This window comes from Equus asinus, chromosome 1 (assembly GCF_041296235.1).
Source record: "Equus asinus isolate D_3611 breed Donkey chromosome 1, EquAss-T2T_v2, whole genome shotgun sequence".
NCBI lineage: Eukaryota > Metazoa > Chordata > Mammalia > Perissodactyla > Equidae > Equus > Equus asinus.
This window is the reverse complement of record NC_091790.1, coordinates 134567787-134595764: the sequence shown is the minus strand read 5'-3', so window position 1 is coordinate 134595764 and position 27978 is coordinate 134567787. Positions and strand designations below refer to the sequence as shown.

At 36.7% G+C, this 27978-nt stretch overlaps 1 protein-coding gene across 7 annotated transcripts in view; it reads right to left on the bottom strand.

The window, feature by feature from the left end:
- Positions 1 to 27978, bottom strand: part of CDK14 (cyclin dependent kinase 14) — a 550632-nt gene that overhangs the window by 176945 nt on the left and 345709 nt on the right. For all 7 annotated transcript variants that reach the window (XM_014842923.3, XM_070508163.1, XM_070508157.1 and 4 more), the window contains one exon: positions 19001 to 19094. In XM_014842923.3, the coding sequence (XP_014698409.1) occupies positions 19001 to 19094 (94 nt within the window). The remainder of the gene's footprint in view (positions 1 to 19000; positions 19095 to 27978) is intronic.

The following is a 27978-nucleotide window of genomic DNA, read 5'->3' as shown; positions in this document are numbered from 1 at the left end:
TGACCTCGTGGACCCACCAGTTTTCACTATGCATGAGAAAGAAAGCCATCTATTTTTCTCTAAGACATGCTATTTTTGCCTTTTTTGAAGTAGCCAAACTAACATGCTATTTGAAAGTCATAGGAGTGTTGTCAGAGAGCAGGGGTAGGACGGAGGCCAGAGAGAGACGACTGCATGACCAGGTAAGACCTAATGGCAACTTAGACTAGCATGGTGGTGAATTGTGGATCAAATCAAGAACTATTTTCGAAGAGAAGCAATAGAACTGGCTGATAAATTTGATGCACAGGATAATGAAGGGTATAAATTAGGAATAACTTCTAAATTGCTGACTTGAGCCACCAGGTAAAGGATACTACTATTTACTGAAATAGGAAAACTTGGGGAGGGAAAGATTCGAATGACTTTGTGGGTGATATATCAAGAGCCAGGTGGATTACATCTGATATTCTTATTATACATCCAAGTGCATAGATTAATCAGGAGACTGGATACATAAGGCTGGAACTCAGCACTTACCACATAGTATCATAACTATCTGCTTCTCTGTCTTTGTCCCTAGCCAGACAGTGAGGTCCTTGAAGGTGGGGACAATTTCCTATTCATTTTTACATCTTGGGTTCTATCACAGTACTTTTCATAAAGTAGATATTCAATAAATATTGGTTGAATTAGTCCATGAATCCTTAGTTTTAGTGAAAGGCAATTCACTCTATGAGGTTTAAAAAAATATTGCTATGGGAGGCTGGCCTGGTGGTGCAGTGGTTAAGTTTCCATGTTCCACTTCAGTGGCCTGGGGTTCGCTGATTCAGATCCCAGGTGTGCACCTACAGGCATCCCACACATAAAGTGGAGAAGGATGGGCACGGATGTTCGCTCAGGGCCAGTCTTCCTTAGCAAAAAAGAAAAGGATTGGTGGCAGATGTTAGCTCAGGGCTAATCTTCCTCAAAAAATAAAATAGCTATGGGATTAAAATACTTACCTATACTTCACAGTGATCAAAATAATTAACTAAATAACTAAAATAAATCAGAAGGCAAGGATAAATATTTTAAGGTAGGCAATATATCTAAAACTATTGAGGCATAAAGGGACTCATGACATTAAGAAATAAAATGTATGAGAAATATTGCAACATACAACAAAAATAATTACTATGGAGAAAACTGAAAAATTTTGGAGCTATCATAAAGATCACCTAGTCTAGTGGTTCTCATACCATGTTCCCTGGAGTTGTACAATTTCTTGGAGGCACCAGGGCTACTGTGTGTGTGTGGTGGGGGTGGGTAGGAGGTCAAGCAGGTGGAATTTGGGGTCTCAGGATTATAGGTGAGATTTCATTTCAAAAAAGAATTACATTACTACAAAAAACTTTTTTGAAAGCTATGGATGGATACACTAGCCTCATTCTATAGGTGAAACTGAGTCCTGCTTAAGCGTGTCCAATAACAAAGAGACAAGACTAGAAGTCAGGTCTTCCAACAACCAGTCCAGAGACTGAGAGCTTTCATTCCAGAATTTATCCAAAAAAAATCCTTGACATACTTTTGTATTTACGATCTATCACCTCTTGGATTTATAAGTTCTATAAATTTATTACAGATGGTTATGTTGTATCACTTATACTGCACTTAAACACAGTATAATGCAAAGAAAATGAGCTTTGAAGACAACAACTGGGTTTAAGCTCTGCTGGCTACAGTCATCAGAAAGCTCTATGTGTGAGTTATTTTAACAGAGGCAGTACAGAGCATTCGGGTCAACCAACTTTGGTCCTCAAACATTGCTGGAGGTGTATATATACATTACTGCATCATACCCTAATTTCCCCCCTTGGGGTTTCAGTGGAATTAATTAAATACTAATCAGAAGTAAAGGACAGAGGGATAGGATAAAAAGAAAATCTCTTTTTATAGTCACATTTGAAAAAAGTATTGCCTTTTTCAACAAGGGAAAAAATAAAAAGCAGAGCTACTAGTGAAATGTTAGGTTTTCATTATCACTATATTATTTCTCCAGCAGGTTATGCTGCAACACGCTGTGGATAAAATCTCTTAATTTGCTTTCTTCTTTCTTTTCTGTGTGAATTTTTCATCTTATCATCTGAAACGACAGACTGCTATTATCAAAGCTGTGTATCCTGAGAGTCAGTAGCAGGACTGAATTTCCTTTTTTCATTATTTTTGGTAGAACACACAGACCTTAGGGGTAAAGTATCAGCTCCGATATATTTTCAAATTCTTACTAGGCTCCCTTAAGGAGAAAAGAAGGTAATTAATCGGTCATCCTAGACAGTGTACTATTCCTTCATAATATTTAAATGCTTATTTCATTGGGACAGAATTTTATCATAAATAGATGAACTTGATCAAAAAAAAAAGGAAGCATTTCTAACCAAAAGCACTGAAGAGCATAAAGGCAAATATTGAGTTTATAGAAAAACCAAAACCAATAACAACACACAAAAACCAATATTTTTACCTGCTGATTTGTACTTGCTATTTCTGCATTTAGTTACATATTTCTGAAAACTGATCTGCCATATGATTACGTTGCTCCCATAAACTTTATTCCAGTGAAGACCAAACAAACATAAATAAAGATTTAGAAATGCATTGATTTTCAAAATGTGTAATCTTCTTAGTTAACACGTCAATCTCTTGGTAGTTTCCTGAAGCACACAGAAGTATTCTGAATCATTGCCTTCACAAGCTGCACTGTTGAAGTTGTCACTAAATGTAAAGACCTCACTTAGAATATCCCTTTTTAAGGGTTTGGGAAAGATCCTGTTAAAACAAATTCTATCTTTGTCCTTTTCTACTTTCTAAAACTTGTCCTAAATATTGTCAAAGGCAGCCCTGAAGCATAAAAAATTATCAAACAGCAGCCTAGGGTATGTGGGAGGAAAAAAGTCCACGGGCTTTTCTTTGTCATTGGGCAACACCTTAACGAACTACTTATACCAACAGGAATCTCAGCATCTCTTTCTGTACCTGCAGGAGTGGCCACATCCTTCTAACACTTTCTTGGATCCTGTTCCAATGCTATAAACATAAGGCTTGGCTTGTCAGGGCCAGCTGACATCAGTGGAAACAATCTGGAATAAGTGTGCACGTCAGCAAGAAGTAAAACACAGCTGTTTTGGGGGCACGATCACATGAGAAGAGAGAATAAAATCCTGAGCAGTGAAATATAGTAGACATATTTGTAGTTCTTTTTACTTTAATATAGGGTTTGAATGCTAAAGTCAAATTATAGGCTAGATTCCTGGCATTTGTCAGACTCAGTTCTTGGGCTGCAGGCCTACCAGTGGATGGTGAGTCCAAAGGCAAGAGGAAATAAGAGTTCTGTTGTGGTTCGTTCAGCTCTCTAATTTTCTGAACAAAGCAATGGCAAGCAGTTGGCTTATTTAAAAATCCCTCGTTTGCTTCTTATAGCATTTTCATGAATAAAATCATTACTTTGGAAACTAGAAAACAAAGAAACACATATATCAGTAGAGAAAATGAAACCATTTCATTGTATGGCTGAGTCATTATTTCTTTTCCAATTTGATATTAAAGAAATGCTAAAGTGGTGGCTGAGACAGAATAGTTTACTAGTAAATAATAATTAAATGTTTCTAAGTCAGAATATATTTATGTTTTAACAAATAGGCCCCTCTTTATCTTAAAACCCAAAGGTAAAAGTTTCATTTATTTGTATTAAAGTCACTGAATTTTGCGTGAGATGGACAATATGGTGTAGCACCTCTTATCTTTTCTGAAGTAATATTGATACAGGTCTGTTCAAATAAATAAATGCTCCCATTTTAACCAATTCACACCAACTTAAATACACAGGAAGAAGAATGATCATCAGCAATGCCCCCCAACCCTACTCCCTGCTCCCAAAGTACTGATTACAGGTTTTTAATGCCTCAACTTGACCTTGTTACTGTCCTGTTAGCCACTTTGCTTCAGGATCTGATGTTTGCTTATCTTTGCACCTCCCTGCCACCCCGCCCCCCACAGCACAGCTTTCATTAAATTGCCAGGCGATAAATCTTTTTATTGCCTCAGTGTCTATTCCCTTCCACATAGTGGCTCACTGACAGAAAGAAGATATAATTCCTGAAGGGAGAATCTTACTATTGACTCAGAAGAGGAGAATGGATTTTGTGGACAGTATTCTGTTTTGACTCATATACAGCATTGTTTTTTTTTTTAATAGACTATATTTTATAGAGCAGTTTTGGGTTATAGCAAAATTGAGTGGAAAGTACAGAGATGTCCTATATAACAGTCAAAATAATAATAAGCAAAGTTGCACTTAATATTTGGAAAGATAAACACTATATTACATTCACTTAAAATTCTTTTGCTAGATAGAGTTATAATGTCACTAAAGTTAATGCCTTCTCCTTCACACCCAATTTGACATCACGATATGTCAGGAAGATCACAGTTACAAGACAAGCCACTCAGCACACTACCTGATTATGTATGTGTAACAACGATTCTCACTGTAAGGAGGAAAATTAATAAGGAATTGGCAATCAAATTTAGTTCCCTTACGATTTTAGCTTCCTGATTTCCTCAGAATGGCACTCCCAGTACTAAGTGCTAAAAAGAAAACTCAGTGAAAATTTTGCCAGACTTCTTCAAAGTAGAAATTCCCTGCAGCCCACTGCCAGGCGCATCACGGACACTCACACTGCTGACGGAACTGAATCACGTCCCGAGAGTCACCAATCAGATGAAAATGTGCCTACTTCACTATGCTGCGTGAAAGATAAACAATATTTCATTTTATTGGGAATAAGATGGGAATCCAAGAAATAAGTCTAATATTATTCTCCAAAAAAGGTTTTATTAACACCTTTCAGCTATTTACTTTTCACTGGGCAAACATTTTTAATACTGAATTTTACTTAGAGCAAATTGATAGTAATTTGTTCTACTGAGCTTCAATAACATGAACTCTCTCTCTAAATGTTAAATGTTACCTGTGTTAGTGACTTCCATATTATTAGAATAAAGAAGTGCAAATGGAGAAACTAAAGGAAAACATGAGCTCACATATATTTTTAAACAAACGAAAGAAAGAAAATTGTCTTTAATTTTTAAAGTGGTTGTTAACGTCATCCCCATAGAGTTCCCCCAAAAGATGCCTTTGAAAAAGAACGCAGTGAAGTTGAAGGAATGCAGCCATTCTGTCTTCACGAGTCAGTATCTCTGCAGCCACAGTGCACACTAACGCGTAATTCGCACAGAGTGCTCCTCGCTTCGTTCTCCCGACCCCCACATCCTAACCTGTATCAGGAGAACGAGAGCAAAAACATCTGACTGCGAGGCCAAAAGGGAAGGACACAGCAGAGAGGTTTGGGTAAGAAACCAAGAGGTTCAGGATAAGGAGAGTGAGTTTATAATTGGGAAATCAGAGAAAGATTCATTAGAGGGGGAACATTTCTAATATTTAGAAGGGTGGGTCATATTTAGACGCTAGAGATAGAAGAAGAGGAATTCCTGGCAGGTATAAAGGCACAGAAGTTTGTAGCATCGGATGCGTCCCTAAACCAACTCTTGCATCTTAACCAGAGACTGGCCAACATGAAAGGCAAAGTATGACAAGACTGCATTTTCTGTTGTCCTGGAGAAGAATATACTCCCAAGTAGAGACTCAAGTTCACTGACAATTTTAATATCTATGATGATTCAAAACTAATAGAAGGCTGAGTTTATAATAGACACAACACTAAAAAAACAATTTAGTGAATGGTACATTTAAAATAGACAGTTTTCAAGAAAATGTGATATATATACATATGTATACACACACACACACAATAGAATATTATACAATGTATATACAATCTGTGTGTGTATCTATATACATACACAATGGAATTATTATACAATAATATACAATGGAATATTATTCAACCATAAAAAAGAATGAAGTATTGCCATTTACAACAATGTGGATGGACCTTGAGGACATTATACTAAGTGAAATAAGTCAGACAGAGAAACACAAATATTATATGATCTCACTTATATGTGGACCTAAAAAAAAAAAAACAAAAAAAGCAAGCTCATAGATACAGAGAACAGATTGGTGGGTTCCAGAGGTGTGGGGTAGGTGAAACGGGTGAAAGGGATCAAAAGGTACAAACTTCCAGTTATAAAATCAATAAGTTGGGATGTAAAAAAATTCAAAAAATAAAAAATAAATAAAATAAAATAGCTCTCAACACTCTTCTAGCATAATTAAACTCACAGATAAAGAGACTTTAGGAAGAACAAAAGAATGCCATAGCCTACACACTACCTGGAAAGCATATGCTTGTCAGTTTCAAAAGACTGAGTGAAACAGAGGACAAATTCAGCTCCAAGGTCAAATAATCTGTTAACTTGACTTAGGATAAAACCGTCCTCTAAGGGACATGCTCCAGTGACTCAGGCAGATTATTTTATATGATAGATTTTAATCAAACAGCCACAGCTTTCTATAAAGATGTATAACAATGAGACATGAGAGATCAATTTAGGACAGAATGTTTTGAGGAGGGTATTTTATTCTTGCAGGAGTTTGGGCAGGAGATGATACAAGGTCAGATTTTAAATGAACTCATGCCTCACGAAGAGACTAACAGCCTGGACAGATTTATCCCTGCGATAAAGTCTTCTGAGGCGTAAGAAAAGGTAGGGTGCAAAATGAGGGAGGGAACCAGAATGCTAATCAAGTGATCAGGCCAGATAAGAAGCTATAGTGCTAGGTTATGAGGATCACAGATCTTTGCTTGTGTACACAATTCTAATAATAGTCATGTAATATTATTAACACAAGGCCATGTGAAAGAAACCTTAAATATACTTATTATAAGGGTGTGCCCTTTGAAGGTCATATCAAAAATATCCCTGTAAGAAACACAGGACGTGGTCTGACTGAATGACGATTTCTATATTCTGGATAGTATGTCAGCACTATTTAGGTTTTTAGGTTGCCACCTCAGGCCAGAAAATTTAAAACACGCACAATGTTTTGAAGTATGACATGTATCTTTTAGGGTGGAGTTTCTTAACCAGGAGGACCCATCAACTAGGGCCTTTTGTTTGTTCAAATGCTTAGAGTACTATCCCCTGAGACTTCGATTCAGAAGGCCCTGAGTGAGGCCTAACAAGGTGTATTCAGGAAATGATTCCCAAGCATTCGCACCCACACTCTTAGTTAACGAATCAGAGCAAAATAACCAACCAACGAACTAATAAATAAAAGAGTATTTTGGTGGAAGAGTCAGCAGATTTAGGATTTAATTTCAGTTCTGGCACTTATTGAACATGTTTTCTTTTTTTTCTTTTTTTTAAAGATTTTATTTTTTTTCCTTTTTCTCCCCAAAGCCCCCCTGTACATAGTTGTATATTTTTACTTGTGAGTCCTCCTAGTTGTGGCATGTGGGATGCCGCCTCAGCATGGCTTGATGAGTGGTGCCATGTCCATGCCCAGGATCTGAACCAGCGAAACCCTGGGCTGCCGAAGAGGAGCATGAGAACTTAACCACTTGGCCACGGGGCCGGCCCCCCTGAACATGTTTTCTTAAGCAAGTTCATATAAGCTCTTAAGTTGTTTTTTTCAACTATAAAACAATAATAATAGTACCTTCACTTTCTTGGTCAGGGGATCAAAGGAAATGTATTATTTATCTGTTGCTATGGAACATGTTACTCCAAAACTTAGTGGCCTTAAGTAACAAATATTTATTATCCCACAGTTTCTGTTGGTCAGGAATCCAGGAGCACCTCAGCTGGGTACTACTGGCTCAGGGTATCCTGAAAGGTTGCAAATAAAGTGTTAACTATGGCTGTGGTCTCACATGAAAGCTCGACCAGGGGATGATCCCTTTTACAACCTCACTTACATAGCTGTTGCCAAGCCACAGGTCTTCACTGGCTGCTGGCTGGAAATATAGGTTCCTTGACACAAGGGCCCTTCCACAGAGCAACTTACAACATGACAGATGGCTTTCCTCAGAGTGAGCCAGTAAGAGACAGTGAGCAAGAAGGAAGTAGCAATCTTTTAGTAACAGTCTCAGAAATAATATCCCGTAATTTTTGCCATAGTCTATCCATTAGAAGCAAGTCTCTAGGTCCAGCCCAAACACAAGGGGAAGGGATTACACAAGAGAATAAATATCAGGAGGTGTGAATAACATATGTGATGTTCTGAGGAATAAAAGACTAACTGTGGAAGCATGCTGCAAATGAAAGAAATTTTTAAGGCAGATTTTGAGTGATGAAAGTGTACTTTATGGATAACATTCTGGGAATTTGCTATGAAGTGTCACCACCTCCTCACTCTCCTCAGATGTGTCACACTATGACAGTATTTCATCATCTTTTTCAGTCTGACATATCTGTGAACTTGTTAGTCAAACAAGGAAGGAAAGGAGGATGAGCAAATGAGGGACCTCATGATCCACCAAGTAACACTCTGTGACAATTCACACTTTCACATTTATCATGGAAAGCAGTATTGTAATGGCTTTAAGGAGCATGGGAAAAACGAGAAAAAATTTAGAAGGCTGATAAAATTGTTTCCCAGATTTTTTTCTACAAAGCTGTTTATCAGCTTGATCTGGTCATATGCCCTAATGGAAATTTACTTGATCACTATGGAAGTTTTAAAACATGGCCCCAGCATCTTGACACTCTTCTCATCTAGAACTGGGGTCTATGTCCCCTTCCCCTGACTCTGGGTGAGGGTTTGTGACTGATTAGAGAGTCATCGTATAACTTCTGAGGCTAAGAGAAACTATGCAGTTTCCATCTGGTCCTCTTAGGACACTCACTTTTGGAACCCAACCACCATACCATGAGGAAGCTCAAACTAGGCCACATGAGGAGAACCCATGTAGGGCCTCAAGACTCTATGAAGAGAGAGACATTTGGCCAGGTCCAACTGTTCCAGCTTCTGACTGTTTCTGCTTCGGCCACCATCTGTCTGTAACCATATGTCTACAACCATTTGAGAGGCTCCATGTCCAGAACTGCTCAGCCTACCCCTTACTGAATTCCTGAGCCTAAAACTATGACAGATACTTTTAAAAAGTGACTGTTGTTAACTCAGAGTTTTGAGGTGGCTACAGGACAAGAGATAACTGGAACAGTCAGTAAGTAGTTATATACTGACAATAAAGTGATGTATAAAAAAAACAGTAATATGAAACAGAGATATATTAGGTTAAAACATTTTCAAAACATTTGAGACTGTTGGACCACAGATGTTACCCACCGCCTCTAGAAAAGTCTTTGGTAAAAACTACTACAACTCAGAAATATTTACAGGTAGGATGGATATGCCTAAAAGCAATCCTATGTTAATAGAAAAGTAAACTATTACAAATCATAGAAATTGAAAATATAGCATTTCTATTTTTATAATTCCAATCAAAAACTGATTAACAAATGTGATCAGCAACTACCTCCTTCTCTTGTTATATCACAGGTACAAACCATGTGGTATTATACCACCACTGCAAATATATCCATTCCGCTCAACATCTGTCCTGACAGACGCACATCACTGTGTTAGCCACAGCCCCTGCCTTTCATTTAAGAATCATGCAGATCCTGATATCTTTAAATTCCTTTTTTCCTCCTCTACAAATATTTATTCAAATATTCCTCTCCTTCCTTCCCTTTCTTTGGTCTTATCTTTCAGAAAAATTTTTCATCTACATTTTCAAGGCACCATCTCCTCCACCCGTCCACTCTTGCCTACTCCAATACATTGATCCATCAAATATGCCTTCTTAAATCTTTGGTGTCCTTTACTTACAAACATCTTAGTATCCATTATTTTAAAAACATTTATGACATATTATAAAGTTTATAAATGTTAATTTTTAAAGTACCCTTAACATCCAAAACTCTTCACTCGGCCAATTCTTAAAGAAGTTGTCTATACTCAGTTTCCAATTTTTCACCATCCACTTACTCCTTAAACCTACCGTAATTTGACTTTAAATATCCAACACTACTGGAACTATTCCCTCAGAATTTACCAACCAGTGGCCTTTTCTCAGCACCACCCCACTTACCTCACTGTAATATTTGATGCAATTGATAAATCTTTCCTTCTTGAAATTCTTCTTTCGACTTAAAAAAAAAGTGCCCTCTGGCTCTCTTCATCCTCTAGATATTCTTTCTCTGTTCTCTCCTTTAAATCATCGTCTACTCTCCAAAAGAGAAACATTTCCCATTTTCTTCTATCTACACCAACATTTCTGGTGAACTAAATTCAGGAAGCCCAAATCTCTAGCGCCAGCATAATCTCAACTTGAAACATGAGCACAGATGTGCTTCAAACTCTCTTTGTTGATTTGCTCAATCGATGTCTGAATAGTCACAGATACAGGAATTTAATGCTTCATACTAAGCAAGGACTTCTCATATAAGAAGGTGATTTATATAAAGGAGGTCAAAGTAACAAGAATATTAGAAATCACCTTGATGAACTAGGAAGAATGATGTTTAATTCACCAAATTCAGGCTTGAAAACTCTGATTTTAATACTATTATCATTGAGCAAACACAAATTGCTACTCCCTCCACCTAATGCTCTGACCCCTAGTATCTGCATGTCTTATGCCTTTACTACCTTCACTCAATGCACAAGTATCACTTTCTGGAGAGATCTCCCCAGAACACCATATGTTAAGTAGCATCTCTCATGTAACACTTATGAGACACATTGTATATTTATTTGCCTCTTGTCCGTCTCCTCTCACAGAAATAAAGATTTCATGAGAACAGGGACTTTAGTTTTGTGCACTGCTGTCTTCTCAGAACATGGAAGAGTATTTAGCCCATAATAACCACATAATAAATATTTGTTGTTGAAGAAATGAATAACTTAATGAGAATGTAAATGATTTAATGAAAATGTTCTCATTTTCCATTTCTAGAAAATTTGTAACACTACAATATAAATGCAAGAACACTTGGGGTAAAAAATATTTTTGTCATCACGTGAACTAATTCAAATCTCTAAGAAACTTCAATAGAAGTTTCTTTGCAAAAAGTAATGTGATTAGCTATTCTACAGTGGGATATCCCACAGTCTTTGTTTTTGCTTAAGACAAATGACTCTACTGAAGTTTGCTACCAAAATTTCTTTTAGCTTCTTATTAGCACAGAACTTTATTAGAATATCTATCAAATGTCTCCACATATGAATCACTCATTTTTTATTTCTCGAACATCTTCATTTTCATTGGATCTCTCTTTATCATTTTTCTTCCACATGGACTTTTTTTCATAGAACTCTTGACTTGTGAGGACCTTAAGATGTCATTAGTCCGGGGGTTTTCAAACTTTCTTTCAGCAGTGGGATCTATTTCGCACACAAAATCTTAGTGAAAGCAGAGCCAGGAATGGCGGAGCTGGAACTGTGCCTCCCTTGAGGCTATACCCACCTTCACTCCAGCATCCCTGAGACACTGAGGAGAATCATAAGTCTCCTTTGAAAACCATAGACAGTCTAAACTTTCCTAATTAAACCCAGATGGATTTTCTGTGTTGACTCTTCAATTTCTTTGGCAGAAAGCCCTAATCTACTGAACAAATACAGCGCGCCATGTAATACAGGCAGTGTGAGGAAAATGCTGAGGGGCCACAGAAAGGAAAGGCTCTGGCCTCATAACTCCCCACTCACCAGGCAAACCGAGCTGAGTTGATAAATAATTTTCCTCCAGGGAGTGATTTATTTTTCTCTCCTTTCATATCCTTTACTTCTCTGCTGCTCATTCTTACGTTGACTTTGGTGTCAGTGTACCGAAGCTCTCCTGGTCTAGCTCCCCACCCTCCCCCACCCCTACAAACCATGAGCATCCCTTAGGTTTAGGCAGTGCTTCACTGTATTTCTCTCTCTACCTTCTCATTATTCAAGAACTAGTATAGTTTGGGACGCAACATTGTCTGATTTGGGTGAATGATCCCTCGATCCTCATCTTTCTCCTGATTCTGTTCTGTAGGATTTGTGTACTGACATTTCCACCTGGGGTCACCTGCTATCATATAAAGTCCAGTCACTTGAGCTCTCTTCTTCCTCTCCCTCCACTGATACTCCTTTTCAACGTCCCCATTATTTTTAATGACCTCACCAATCACTTAGTTCCCCAAGCTTGAAACTCTGAAATTAGCTTTGACTCCTTTCTCTTTTGTTTCATTTATATCCAAGATGTATCATAACCGTTTTGCAACAACACTCTTTTGATCTGACTTTCTGGAAGCTATTCAAATGTAGCCCAGCTGACAGCACTTTTGAGGTAAGTAGGGACTGTGTGTGTTGGGTTTACCACCGCCTGTAGGTACAGTGCCTGGTGCAGAATAGATGCCTAATAATCCTTGCTGAAAGAATAACTGAATGGAATAAAAATACATGATGCTTACTGTAGCATAAAAACCGCAAGCAAATTACCTAGTAATAGGGCAATGTGTTAGTACATTTGGGCACATTTATGAGATATTATAGCATAATTAAAATAATATTTTCAAGTATATATTAATAGCTTGGAAATTGCTCCCTATTTAATGTGAAAATAAAGAGAAGCTGGATACAAAAACCATAAATTTATTATTAACTCAATTATGAAAACCTAGAAATGAAAATACAAAAATGTTTAACACTGGTTGTATCTGAATAATAATTTTTATTAATTTTAATACTTCTTTAATTTTCTAACTGCTTTATTTTTTACAAAGTTAACACTCTAAAAAAGATTTGCCACCATGTAAATAACTATGGCAATTGAAAGGGCTTGGAAGAAACATGCACAAATTAAAAGAAGCTTTTGTTCCGGGGTAGGATAACCTCTCTCTCCCACTTTGTTTTTCTAAAATTGACTATAAAAATTGTTGTGTAATATTTTCAATATCCTTCACCCCAACATGTATTGCTTACTTATCTACTTCAGTCAGTCTTTATATAGTTGAATTTATCATTATACTATATTAATTCTGCTAAAATGCCACTTTAACATTATTACTCTTAAAAAATCGTAGTCTCCTTATTACTTTATAGATAAAATAAGATGAAAAGTTCTCAATCTAAAGTCCAGTTTGAATATCCAATCTCCCCTTCCACCCATACAGGACGAACTCCTATCGCCCCCCACTCCACTCCTGTCCATTGCCTGATGTCCTCTGTCTTCCTTACTCCACTTCAAATTTTATACTTTCTTCAACGCTTAACAAAAATTTTCTTCACAACTTTCTCTTTAAACACCCACAGCCCTTATGTGTAACCCTGTAATATCACACATTTTTAGAATTAAAAAAGGTTAGAGCTGCAAGACATTATTGAAATCATGTAGTTCAACTCTTCCCTTTACTAATGCAGAGACTACAATTCAATTAGAAAAGGTGACTTCTTCAGGGAAAAAAAACACCTAGGATTAGAACCAAATATTTAACTCTTAGAGTTCAGTATTCCAATTAATATGGGATCTACTGCTATTACTGGATCACCCATCTGCTGATCAATTGCTTAGCAATTATTCATGATTCCATTCTTAAAGGTATGTCTTGCCTGCCCACCGTGATTGTTGTCATTTTCTCCAGGGCAGACACTGTGGCACACAATTCCTTTATATCTCCATGGGACCTAGCGCTGCAGAGTGAGTGCTGAAGAAGTACGGCAGAAATGGAAATCAAACAACGCTAGTGATGATACAAATCTGTCAGACAAATATTCCATCTTAACAATGTGGCTACGACATCCAATTGGATGGTAATGACCATCAGCTTTCTCTTATATTCTATGTGGCTGTCCTAGCCAATCATGAAACCTCAGGTACAGTTCCAGTGAAGATCCTGGAAACAGAGCCAGGTTAGGGAAACAAGGGCTGGAACTGGGTCTGCAGACTGCATCTCTACAGTCAGTCTATTGCAAACCACAGAGGCTTAAGGAAGGATCTGACTCAAAGGCCAGGTTAAGTACTAGCTTTCAAAGTTGCAAGTGGCTTTTTTCACACATACACACAAACACAAACACACAACTTTTAAATTCTGAATGATGTATATATGAGGAAGAGGAACACTTTAACAACTGTACCAACCAAATAACGTACAGTAGGTTAACAAACAACTGGGGGATGAAATTCCATTGCAAGCCAGAAGACAGGGAAAGGTGAGACCCGTGGAGTGATCAACATTCAAAGACAGGGAGAACAAGGACAGGACCCCTAAAGGGAATCATGCCAGCCCCTCTGTCAGGGCTGCTGTACATTGGGCCATGAGCCACACAAACCCAGAAGCATCTGCCAAATGTCTCAGACAGCTGTGCAAGCACTCTCTGCCATTTGCTCAGCTGTTGTGAAGTGAGAGAGACAAGTATTCCCAGAGTCCCACCAAGTAGATTTCTTCTTCAATTCAGAACAATGTGATTCAAATGTAAATTTTTTTATCAGTTCTGATTTTGTCACTCTGAATATAAATTTACTCGATGACTACATATACTGCTTATTTTGCAACTAGCAGAGGTAGCTAGAATACATGATGCCATATTAAAAAATGGGTAATGCTGAAGAAATAAAAATAAATCATTCTTTTCACCTAAGAGCCAAGTTACTGCTTAGAAAAGTAGATGCCTATTCACCTGGCAGTTCAAAATGTCTTGAACGTAATTTGTCAAAATTCCATCACTTTCCTTCCTTTCTGGGATATGAGCATCACAATTTCAAAGAAAATTATTTAATGGTGAAATCTCAGTTTATAGCAAAGCCAACTCACCTTATATATATCAGCACAGTTATTATGTTGTGGAAACGAATTCAATGGACTTGTTAAAAATGTGACCTGCTCCTTCCCACCAAAGGAGGGAAAAAGAAAAAAAGGAAAAGAAAACCCTCAAAAGAGAAAAAAAGGCTTTACTGACTGATCTTTGTTCCCTTTCACATTTGTTATAGAGACTCAGTGTGTGGGAGTTAATTATATTAATCTTGGGTAACAAGCTATCAATTTTGTGCTTCAAAGTTATTAACCACCTTTGTATACACAGTTCGCAGGTGAATGAATGGACTTAATCTCTGTATTAAAACACAAAACAAATGAAATAATCCCATGTTTCATGACTTTTCAAAGTTGATTATCTCCTTGCAATGCTTTACCAGAGGCCAGAAACACAACCACCACTTTAGAAAAGAGACTCTAGCAGTTGATAGAGACGCCTGTGAAAGTGGACTTGATCACACTTTTATAACCATTCCTCTTCAGACCAGACATAAAATGTCACCAAGGAAAAGCATTTTTTTCCAATGATTCAATCATATTGAGTTAGTAAAATGTCTTCTTCCAATGACTGCACAACTCCTGAGAGAGCTAGCATTTGCAATTTAAACAATTCAGTGGAGGAAATAAAATATTTAAGATGGTAACACTTACTGTCAAGAGAAATTTGTAGATTTCTATATTTTTTTTTTTGGTCATGTCTAATTCTTCAGGGCAAAACACAACATTATTTAATTCTAAAGCTACAATTTTACATAGATGATGATCTTTATCTCTCAATTACCACAGGACATTTTACTTGTAAAAAGCATTACACATGTAAAATAACTCCAGTAAATGAAAGAGTTATTACCATCAATCATGATGCTTATCTGCATTTTAGGGTCTCTGTGCTCTAACAAGAGCAAACAGTAGTTTAGTATACCAATATTCTCATGGGGAATTTACAATGATTTATTTCTCTGATTTATTAAAGCCTAGTCATAGCTGAAAGTTCTCTGAATAACCATAAAATTAGGAAACCAGTGCCATAAAATTAAGAAATAATAGCAAAATCTTCATCCAGGAAGCAATCCAAAAAGATAGTACCTATTAGAAATTACTTACATTATACAAATACTATTTCAAACGAAAACTTTAACTAAGCTATATATAACTATGCTTTCATGAAAGTTTTTTTGTTCTATTGCTATAGAATATACCTTATTTTTTTGTATAATCATGTTTTTCTTTTAAATTCATCCTGAGATAAGGTGTAAGTGAAACTATTTCTTTCTATATGATTCTTTTTTGAAGTTTTCTGATTTCAAATATAGTAAATTAACGAGTTTAGCATAAAAAAATCAGTAATTTGACAAGGTTATATAATTACTGTTCAATAGCTATCAGACAGTAAACAACTGAGTGGAATCTAATGTTTAGGAAGTTATTCTCAGAATAATTAAGTGGTATTATTATTATTATTACTATACCTGATGTTTAAATAAATTAAAAGGCTAAATATTTGAAGATAAATTTTAGCATAAAAATATATATAATGCAAACTACAGCCCATTAAAATTCTCTCTCCTGCTATTTTTTTCAGTGACACAATATATGAAAAAGTTTATTACATCTTGAAGAAAATACTTGTGGAAAAGCTATTTAAAATAATGGAATGAAAACAATAGCTCAAATAGAAAAAAGGAAAAGGAAATATGTTTATAAAACTGTACATTTATGCAAAGGGCCATAAAATATGAATAAAGATAGATAATTTATTGTTGGATGGGAAAGCTCAATTTTATATATTTTGTACCTAATATAAATTATAAGTTCAATACAATTTCAATGAAATCAGCAAGAGATTTTCTCGAGAATAGGGAGAAGGAAGAATTCCATGAGTTTAAATGAAGGGTGAGATGGCTAAGAATCGTCAATAAACGACAAAAATAAAACCTTACTGAATTAAGGATTTTCAATTCTAATAATTATTTTTAACTAGTAAGATAACTGTGCAAAGGATGTTTCCAGCAGCACTTTAAGATAGTTAAAAACTGTAAACAAGCTATTAATACGGGGCTGCTTAAGCAAATAATGTCTCATCCATACAATGAAACACTCCCCTGTCATTAAGAATGATAACAAGTTTCTGGATTTATTGTTCAATGAAAGGTGTTAATTAAATGCTAAGTGAAAAAAAGCAAGTTACAAACTAGTATATAAGATATTCAATTTTTTTAACATGCGTAGAAATGGAGGATATACATCAAAATACTGAATGTGGTTTTCTCTGGATAGTAGGATAAAGGGAGATTTTTCAGGTGTTTTTTACTTTTGTGGCATTGTAGGAATTTTCCCTTATAAAGATGCACTACTTTTACAATCATAAGACATTATTTTAACATTATGGGTGGGAATTTATGGATAACAAATAATAATTAAGTAAAAGTGAAAGGAAGTGGACACAGACAGCTTCTGGGAGAAGAACCCAACAGGACAACACTCTGAAGAAGGCTTCTATAAGGTTAGGGACTCCGCCATCTGTGCATCTGCTCTGAGTGTGCAGAGACGCCTGGGGTGGAGGAATCCCGTGGGCTTTGATTTCCTAGTTTCCACTCTCCTCTTATTATTATTTTACTGATGATGGAGTCTTAATTCATATCTCTACACTCTACTGCGGTCCTTATGCTTAATATGAAAAGTATATTTCAATGCTGCACTTACATATCTAAAATGAATGATAATCCAATAAGTACATCTCTTGACACAGGCCATACTAAAATCTGCATCAGTGATTTTATACGGTAGTTTTATTAAAGAAGGAAAAAGCATGAGAACGTGGTTAACTGCTACAATGTATACAGTTTGAATCCTTTTAACAACCTTAATTTGTCTTGCTTTGATTCCATATTTTAAATAACAGGCTTACAGGAATATTAGCTAATGTGGAAGTTCTACTGAAAAAAATATTCAGTATAAAAATGATTTTATATAAATAATAACATCTTGTATTTATGAGGTATTAACTATGTGCCAGGCATAGTTCTAAAAGCACTCAGTAAAGTGTAGAAATGTGTATATAGGGTAGAAAGTCAATTATTCCACAAAACAGCCTATGAGGCAGGTGCTGTCCTTATTCCTCCTTTCACCCATAGGAAATCAAGGCTCACGGAGCTAAGGCCCTGCCCAAGCTGAACCCAGACTGTCTGGCTCCAGAATACATTTTATTAATTTTTTGCAGATTTAAAAAAAAAATTTACATGTTTTAAATGTCAGAACAGTTTTATAGAAAAAGTTGTGAAAAATAGTACAGAGAGTTTCTATATACTCCTCACCAGTTTCCCCTATTGTCAAAAATCTTACATTATACGGTGCATGTGTCACAACGAAGGAACACACATTGGTATGCTGATATTAACTAAACTGCACATTTCATTTGGATTTCACTAGTTGTTCCCTAACGTTCTTTTCCTGTTCCAGGATTCTATCCATGACAGCACATTACATTGAGTTGTCCAGTCTCCCTAGCCTCCTCTGGGCTGTGACAGTTTCTCAGACTTCCCTTGTTTTCAATGACCTTGACAGTTTTAAGGGGTACTATTGAGGTACTGTGTAGAATGTCCCCCAGTTTGGGTTTGTGCGATGTGTTTTTCATGATTAGACTGGGATTATGGTTTCCGGAGGAAGATCACAGAGGCAAAGTGCCGTTCTCAATACCTTGTACCAAGGGTCCACGCTACCAATGTGACTTATCTTTGATGATGCTGGTCTTAAAGACCTGACTGAGGTACCGCTTGCCCAATTTCTCCATTTTAAACTTATTATCCTCCCCTCCCGCCCCTCTTTCTATGCTCTACTTTATGGGAAAAAAGTTACCAATCAAAACCCACATTTAAGGTGGGTGGGAAGGAGAGCGAGTTAAGCTCCCCCTACTTGAAGGAGGGGGAGTATCTATATAAATTATTTGGATTTTCCTGTGAAAGCCCTCATTTTTAACCCACTATTCTATATTGCCACTGACACCCTATCCTTTCTTACCTTTTTGGCATATTACTCATGTGCAGTAATTTTAAAACACAATTCTTAACTAATTTCCTGCTTTATCAAAGGTCCAAATATATGTTAGAATTAAATGTGACAATCAATAAATTTGTTTAAAATTATTTTCCACCACCACTGTAGACTATGTCACTAAGGGATGAATTAGAAACCAATTTTTCTTACAGGCATTCTGTAAAGAACTTACCAGAAATATTCGTTCAAGTTGATCCTGAATGTCTTTCATTCCTGGAAAAGCAGCAACTCCTTGGATCATTTCAACAAAGATGCAGCCAACTCCCCTACAGAGAGATGAAAGAAGTGTACAAAAACTTCAATATATTCTGCTTAGAAAACTAAATCTGGAATTAGAACATCTACTCCTACAGAGGAGAAACAATGAATACATTACATTCTTAATGAGTACCAAGGGCTGTGCCACATCTACTTCGATTCTGTAACTTTCCTTTCCCCTTTCGTCTACTGCCCTGAAAGGACTCTAAATAGATGCAACTATACTGGGCTCAAAAAACAGTGGAAACTAACAAAATATAAACCTCGGTGGCTCCTCTTACCTACAGGATACAGTCATGAAACTCCTTAGCCTGATACAGAAAGCCTCCACAGTTGTGTTCTAATATCCTTTCCCAACTCGATTTCACAAACTCATAATATACTGTCCTTTCTAGCTGTCCAGGGGTTCTCAAACCTCCTTTTACATCAAAATCATCTGGGGAACTTTTAAAAACTGCAAATGATCTGAACACAAACTCCAGAGATTCTGTTTCAATCAGTCAAGGTTGGAGCCCAGGCATTGACTTGGGCTGCTCAGGTGATTCAGGGCAGCTACACTGAGGAGTACTGAGCCAGACTGATCTGCCCAGAGGCCAAGCATAAATCTGTAGAACTAGGCTCAAATTTCTCCACTACCTAGAACTGCCTCCTTCTTCATCTATTTGCTCTTGACATGTAAATCAAACCCAACCTCTCTAATCTTTTTTTTTTTTTTTTTTTTTGAGCAAGCTTAGCCCTGAGCTAACTACTGCCAATCCTCCTCTTTTTGCTGAGGAGAACTGGCCCTGAGCTAACATCCATGCCCATCTTCCTCTACTTTTTTTTTTTAATATGTGGGATGCCTACCACAGCATGGCTTGCCAAGCAGTGCCATGTCAGCACCTGGGATCCCAACCAGTGAACCCCGGGCTGTCAAATCAGAACGTCCTAACCGCTGTGCCACTGGGCCGGCACTCTCTAATCTAATTTAAATTCCACTAAGGCTTCCATGAACATTCCAGCAGACAGGATAGCTCCCTTTATGAGTTTATTTGGTAAGTTCTTATTCAATATACCAGCCATCTGCTATGGTCAACTTCCTCTCCTAGCTTAGCCTGCCATGATCACAGTTCCTATCTAGTAAGGTGGTCCAGCATATCAGGAGACCTTCCCTCCCACACAACAGCAGCCTACGTCTAACCCAAGAGGAACAGCCAATCCACAGTACAGGCAGAGAGTCAATCAGATACTTCTGTTGGGACTTTGGAGAACAAGTCACTTGGGAGTGGGAGGGAAAGAAACTAACATATATCGATGGAATAAGTCACATTAGTGGCAGAGAACTAGCAAGAATGTCCATCTTCCTGTGGATGAAGTCCCCTGAATTGACCCAGTTCCCATCTTCCTAAGGCCTGGATGTTCAGACAATCCAGTGTTTTTGCTAGATCTCTCTACCTTCTAGCAATTCTCCAGGATTTTTTTTCAAATGGCTCTACCTTGAATGGGTTTATGTTTCCCAAAAGTATCCTAATAAAATTATGAACATATTGGGACACTTCTTCAATTGTTGCACTCATATTCAATTTAGGGTGAGCAAACCCTTGTGTCTTCAACTTATTTCAGATCCTCTAGAGGTTAAGGACAGGGACTACTTCTCTGTAGCTGCCCTGGTGTTATCATGGTTGTACATAAAACAATATGTTGTATATAAAACAATATGTATATAAAATGATAATTAAAAAAGTAAAATATTTGCAGAAATCTCTTCTCTATTATACCACATAATTTCTATCCAAATTAAACATCAATAGAATATAGAGTCAAAATGACTAAAAACAAACAAATGCTACTTTATATCATAAAAAATAGTTTCATTAAGTAGTAAAGAATTAATTTCAAAATCAGATGGGTTTTAACACAAGTTATCATTTAAGATTTGAGAGACAACGTAAGTATCCAGAATTATTTTATTAGCATATGAAAATACAATGATATTCTTATAAATTTAGGGCTTCAGATGGCTGATGAGGTCTGGAATTTCAACTTGGTGGTTTTCCAAATTTTTATGCCAATAATCCTTCTCTAAGACTACTAACCTACATTTCTACTGTCTTCTATTTGTTTATGTAAAAATATCCTGGATCTTAAATAGCTCCCTGTACTTTTCCTTTTTTTACATTCAGAATATACTCCCTATTCATGACCTTTTGGTCCTAATCTTTCCCACCAGAAGCTGAAATTCTGAGTGTGAAGACCCTCAGCAGAAGCCACAGCCGCCCCCACTGTGTACCCAACTAAGCTAGCTGGTGAGGTAAACTCTGTCAGAACTACGTATAGAAATTCTTTTACCACTACTCGTGCTTGGTCTATATCATCTCTATAACATGATATTTACAACAACTAAAAGACAAAACTATGATGCAATTCTCCTCAGTTGGAATGTGATGATAGAGCATTTCTACAGGCTCTTACCTGCTTAGCTGGCTAAGGGACTGGGACTCTCATTTCTAATGGATGTTTCCTGTGACATCATTTTTCAAAGATGCTTGAGAGTATACTAATGAAGCTAAGAGAATTATATTAAAGGATTTATAAAAAGAGATAGAAAGCACAATAAAATAAAATAGTGAAACTATAAAACCTATCAACACATTAACATAGCAGAATACTTTAATTACTGGAGTTGCCTTATTGCCAAACAGCAATAAAAGCCCTTCAATTTAATATGAAATGATTGTTGCCTCTTTTCCTTTTTTTTCCCTTGCTATCTTCCATTAGCTCTGTGCTCCCTCTCTCTTGATGGATTAAGTTGACTGCCCTGAATGGTTTACCGAGAAAAAATTCATCCACTTAAGTTCTATACTTATGATATATAATCTTATTTCAGGAAATATCTCCTTTAATTTGTTGCTTCTTTTGACAACTTGAATAATGATGCAATTATCACCCACTTATTCTAAATTTTTCAAGAATAAGAACTGGTCACAAAAGCTTACAATTAAAGCTGTCACCGGGTGCAGTATTTTCAAACTCTTATTGTAGGATTAGTTACCTGGCAAGGCAATATATACAATACTCACGCAGGCTCACACATCTTTCAATTCTTTTAAACTCAAAATTTCAAAACTTAATTTATGCCACGAATGCATAATTCTTTTTATCACAACTCAAAACAACATTTTAAGCAGAATTGATAATTCCTTGTAATTATGGGCAGAGATGGACAACTTTTTAGGTCAGAAGGTCATACAATTTAGGAGTTCTTATTTCAAAAAAGAATACAAAATTATGAATTAAAAATTGGGTACAAAAGTAAATTTAGAATGAGAAAATAAGTCAAAACAAATCATAAATTTTAAAAAGAATACGACAAATAATATAAAATTCAAAAAAACAAAGTAACATATTTATTAACTGTCTGACACACCTCTCTAATACTTTTCTTTCTTCAATTTTGGCTGCATAACCTTCAGTGACCTCTTCTTTGAAAAATCATATAATATCATTCTCTATGAAGACAATACAGATATAACAGTCTTTCCTCTAGCATGATGATGCCTTTTTTTCTGATAGTACAGAAAAGTTTTTTTTTTCTTTCAGCTTTGCTTCTCATTATTGGTATAGTCATGTAAAGTGTTAGGACTGTTGTCAATTTTAGGAAAACTTCTATCAAGTTTCTTTCAAGTATGTACGTATATTATAAACACAGTAATTCTAAAACATTCTGCAGAATTCCCATGATAAGATACTAAAAGAGTATGAGAGGACATGCTCAGCTCAATGTGGACAGTGAGGAGAAACTTAACTCCTAAAGTCTTAAAGGACTAGAAAAGGTAGATTATGGGGTGATGGCACTAGCATGAGAATGGGGCATTCAGGTAGAAAAAACAGGATCCACTCAGTGAGGAATCTAGAGAAAGTCAAATGTTGTCATGGCTCAGTGTGGAAAATGCAAGGAAAAGTTAAAAAGAGAGCAGAAGGCCATATTCTATGCTAAGAAGTTTGTGTTTTATTCCTAGGCTAGAAGGTCTTCATTTTTTTCTGTATCCCAGTACTCATGGTGGAGGAAGCTCACTAGCTGGATATATGGGTGGAGAACCCAGACCACAGGCAGACTAGGAGATAAAATAGTTTTGAGGACAGAAGCAACTACAAGCATTAGTTGTAAAAGCCACCTTGTTCTTTTCCACTCATGGCAGCAAATGAATAAGACTAACAATAGTATAAGCTCTGTCTCTACCCCGGGAGGGCAGGGAGGCAACACACAATAATGCATAGGGGTCTACAAACTACAGACTGTGAGCCAAATCCTGCCCAGTGCCTGTTTTTATAATGGCCTGTGAGCTCAGAATGGTTTCTACATATTTAAATGGCTGAAAAAAATCAAAAGAAGACTATTTGGTGATATATGAACATTATATGAAATTCAAATTTGTGTTCATAAATAAGGTTTTATTGGAACACAGCCACACTCATTCATTTATGTGTTGTCTATGCTGTTTTCTTGTCATCATGGTAGAGTTTAATAGTTGCTACAGAGACCATATGCCCTGAAAAGCCTAAAATATTTACTATCCAGTCCTCTACAGACAAAGTTTGCCAAACCTTAATCTATGTTATGCTCCACTTGCATAAAAATATATTTGTAAATAGAAGAAATCATCGTCATCAGTTACAGAGTAAAAATTAAAAGAAATGACATATTATGATTATTTGTGAATAATTACTAATAGAAATGGGTTCACAAATATGATCTGGTTTTTCACTATTTTCCTCAGCAGTTTTTTTGTGATAGACATGCTTTAAAAGATTCCAGGCATTTTGCCAAAAATTGCTAAATTATTAAAACTTGATCAAAGATGGATATTTTAATCTTTAAAGTATTTTTAAAAGAAATAAGTTGGGACAAAATATGTACGGTGATTTTTAATGACAGTGTTTCTACAAGCAATTCTGTAAGGATTTCTTCTCAACATACAGGATTTGGCGAGTTGATTTGAACAAAGGTTGAGGTGAAAGAAGGAGAGTTTACTTTCATGAACTTCTTTTTAGAAGTTTTTGTTTTGTGTTTAGAACATGGGGGAGCAAAATTTCACTGCCTGGAAGTACTATCTTTTATTTTTAGAAACATTAGGAAATTTTACCTGATAAATGAAATTTTATAAATATAAAGTTGCTGTGTTCTGAAATGATTTCAAGTTATTTTCTTTCCATCTGCCCTCCCTCTATCCACAACCATGTCAGTGTCTCTGTGTTAATAAAAGGAAAGGAATCAGATTTTTAAAATTATATCTTGAGGCAGAGCAAAATGGTGGGGTGAGCTGACCTGGGATTCTCTCCTCTCCAAAATACAACAAAGGATTGGAAAAACTGAATTTCAGAGAATAAATCTAATGCCAACACGTTAGAGACCTACAATACCAAGAAGGCAGAGATCATAAACCTTGCTGACGGCCTCGGAGGTGCTGGAACAGGTGGAAGAGAACGTCGCTACGCCCCTAGAGTCTGTGATCCCTGCTGCGTGGGTCCAGGAAGGAGCGGGGGAGGGGCCGCGCGACCAGGGGATCATCCAGGACTCCTGCCGCTGGTTCAGTGGAAACCCGCTGACGGGGGAAAGCTTCTGTGCGTGGGGACCCCATAAACCCAGGGCCTTGGGAGACCAGAGAACAAAACTGATCTGAATCCAGATCAGTGCACGAGATTAGCAGCCCCTCCTTCCTGGCAAAGTGCACTGGGCACCGCAATCTTGCCCAAAGACGGAGAGCTCAGAACACACGGCTCTCAACCCTCATCTTGTGGCGACAGGCTGTGACCGCAACCGAATTCTACCACCATGTGAAAAAACCGCTCCTCTACCATCCAGCAATTTATAAAAGCCCCAGACCAGAAGGAAAACAATAAAAACATAGAATTAAGTCCTGAGGACTTGGAATTAGGTCAACTAAGTGATAATGAGTTCAGAGCAGCTATAAGCAAAAAACTCAATGAGGTAGAGAGAAACACAGAGAAACAAGCCAATGAGTTCTGGAGTTACTTCACAAAAGAGATTGAAATCATAAAGAAGAATCAAACAGAATTACTTGAGATGAAAAACACAATGGACCAGATAAAACAGAATACAGATTCCCTGAATGCCCGTGTAGACACCATAGAAGAGCAAATTAACATAATTGAAGACAGACAGGCTGAATGGCTCCAGAGAGAGGAAGAAAGAGAACTAAGAATTAAAAAAAAAAATGAGGAAAATCTCTGAGAGATAGCGGATTCAATGAGGAGTAAGAACTTAAGGATCACAGGAATTCCCGAGAACGTGGAAAAGGAAAATGGAGCAGAAAGTGTGCTTAATGAAATTATTGAAGAGAACTTCCCAAATCTAGGGATTGATGGAGAAATGTGTGTAGAGGAAGCTTTCAGATCTCCTAGATTTGTCAATGCAAAAAGACCTACTGCAAGGCACATAGTAGTACAATTGGCAATAAGGAAAGATAAAGAAATAATACTCAGGGAAGTAAGAAAAAAGAAGAGAATAATCTATAAAGGAGCCCCTATCAGACTTTCAGTGGATTTCTCTACAGAAACCTTACAAGCTAGGAGAGAAAGGAGTGATATAGTCAAAGCTTTAAAAGATAAAAATCTTCAGCCAAGAATACTCTATCCAGCAAGAATTTCCTTCAGATATGAGAGAGAAATTAAATCTTTTCCAGACAAACAAAAGTTAAGGGAATTTGTAACTAAAAGCCCTCCACTACAAGAAATCCTCAAGAAGGCTCTCATACCTGAAAAAAGGAAAAAGGGACAAAGGGGTCACAGTTCACAGACTAGGGAGACCGATGGATAGAACCAGAACAGGACAGCAAATATTCAATTATAGCATTAGGGTAAAGGTAAGGAAACTACCAAAGCAAGGATGATCTTATCACTCTAACTACAAATTCATAACATGAGTTGGAATAAGAAATGAAAATAATTATTTAGGAGGGGAAGAGTAAAGGGTCTAAATCAGTATTGGCCAAGTAAATAAGAGACCACCAGAGAATAGACTATATTATACACGAGATTCTAAATACAAACTTCAGGGTAGACACTAAAATAAAATACAGAACAGAGTCACAAATCATAAATAAGGAAAAATCTAAGAAACCCAGCATTAGAAATTGCAGTATTAAATGGGTAGGCTAAAGCACACAGGAAAAGAAACACAGGAAAAGAAGATAATGAGCGACAGATTGATAGCATTAAGTCCACATGCATCAATAATCACTCTCAATGTAAACGGATTGAACTCTCCAATAAAAAGACACAGAGTGGCAAAATGGATTAAAGAACAAGATCCAACAATTTGTTGCCTCCAAGAAACACACCTCAGCCCCAAGGACAAACACAGGCTCAGGGTGAAGGGGTGGAGGACAATACTTCAAGCTAATAGCAAGAAAAAAAAGGTAGGTGTTGCAATTTGTATATCAGACGAAGTGGATTTCAAAATAAGACAGGTAAAGAGAGACACACAGGGACAATATATAATGATCAAAGGGACACTTCATCAAGAAGAAATAACGCTTATAAATATCTATGCACCCAACACAGGCACACCAAGATTCATAAAGAAACTATTAACAGACCTAAAGAAAGATGTTAAAAACAACACAATAATAGTAGGGGACCTCAACACCCCACTCACATCAATTGACAGATCATCCAGACAGAAAATCAACAAGGAAATAGTGGAGCTAAATGAAAAACTAAAACAATTGGACTTACTAGACATATATAGATCACTTCACCCTGAAAGAGCTGAATACACATTCTTCTCAAGTGCACATGGAACATTCTCTAGGATAGACCATATGTTGGGAAACAAGGCAAGCCTCTACAAATTTAAAATAATTGAAATAACAACAAGCATCTTCTCCGATCATAATGCTATAAGGCTAGAAATTAATTACAAGAAAAAAGCTGAGAAAGGCACAAAGATGTGGAGACTAAACAACACACTACTGAACAAGAAATGGATCAGTGAAGAAATTAAAGAAGAAATCAAAAAATACCTGGAAACAAATGAAAATGATAGCATTCCATACCAACTCATATGGGATACAGCAAAAGCTGTATTAAGAGGAAAACTCATCACAATACAGGCACATCTTAACAAACAACAAAAATCCCAAATAAGCAATCTTAAACTACACCTAACTGAACCAGAGAAAAAAGAACAAATAAAGCCCAAAGTCAGCAGAAAGAGAAATAATAAAAACCAGAGCAGAAATAAATACTATTGAAATGAAAAAGGCAGTAGAAAGGATCAATGAAATAAAGAGCTGGTTTTTTGAGAAGATAAAAGTGCCAAACCCCTAGCCAGACTTACAAAGAAAAAAAGGGAGAAAGCTCAAATAAACAAAATCAGAAATGAAAGAGGAGAAATAACAACAGACTCTGCAGAAATACAACGGATTATAAGAGAATACTACGAAAAACTATATGCCAACAGAATGGATAACCTAGAGGAAATGGATAAATTCCTGGACTCCTACAATCTCCCAAAGCTCACTCAAGAAGAGGCAGACAATTTGAACAGACCAATCACAAGGAAAGAGATTGAAACAGCAATCAAAAACATCCAAAGAATAAAACCCCAGGACCAGATGGCTTCCCTGGGGAATTCTACCAAACTTTCAGAGAGGATTTAATACCTATCCTTTTCAAGCTATTCCAAAAAATCAGGGAAGATGGAACACTTCCTAACACATTCTGTGAGGCCAACATCATGCTGATACCAAAACCTGACAAGGACACCACGAAAAAAGAGAACTACAGGCCAATATCACTGATGAACATAGATGCAAAAATTCTAAAAAAATTTTGGCAACCAGAATTCAGCAATTCATCAAAAGGATCATACATCATGATCAGGTGGGA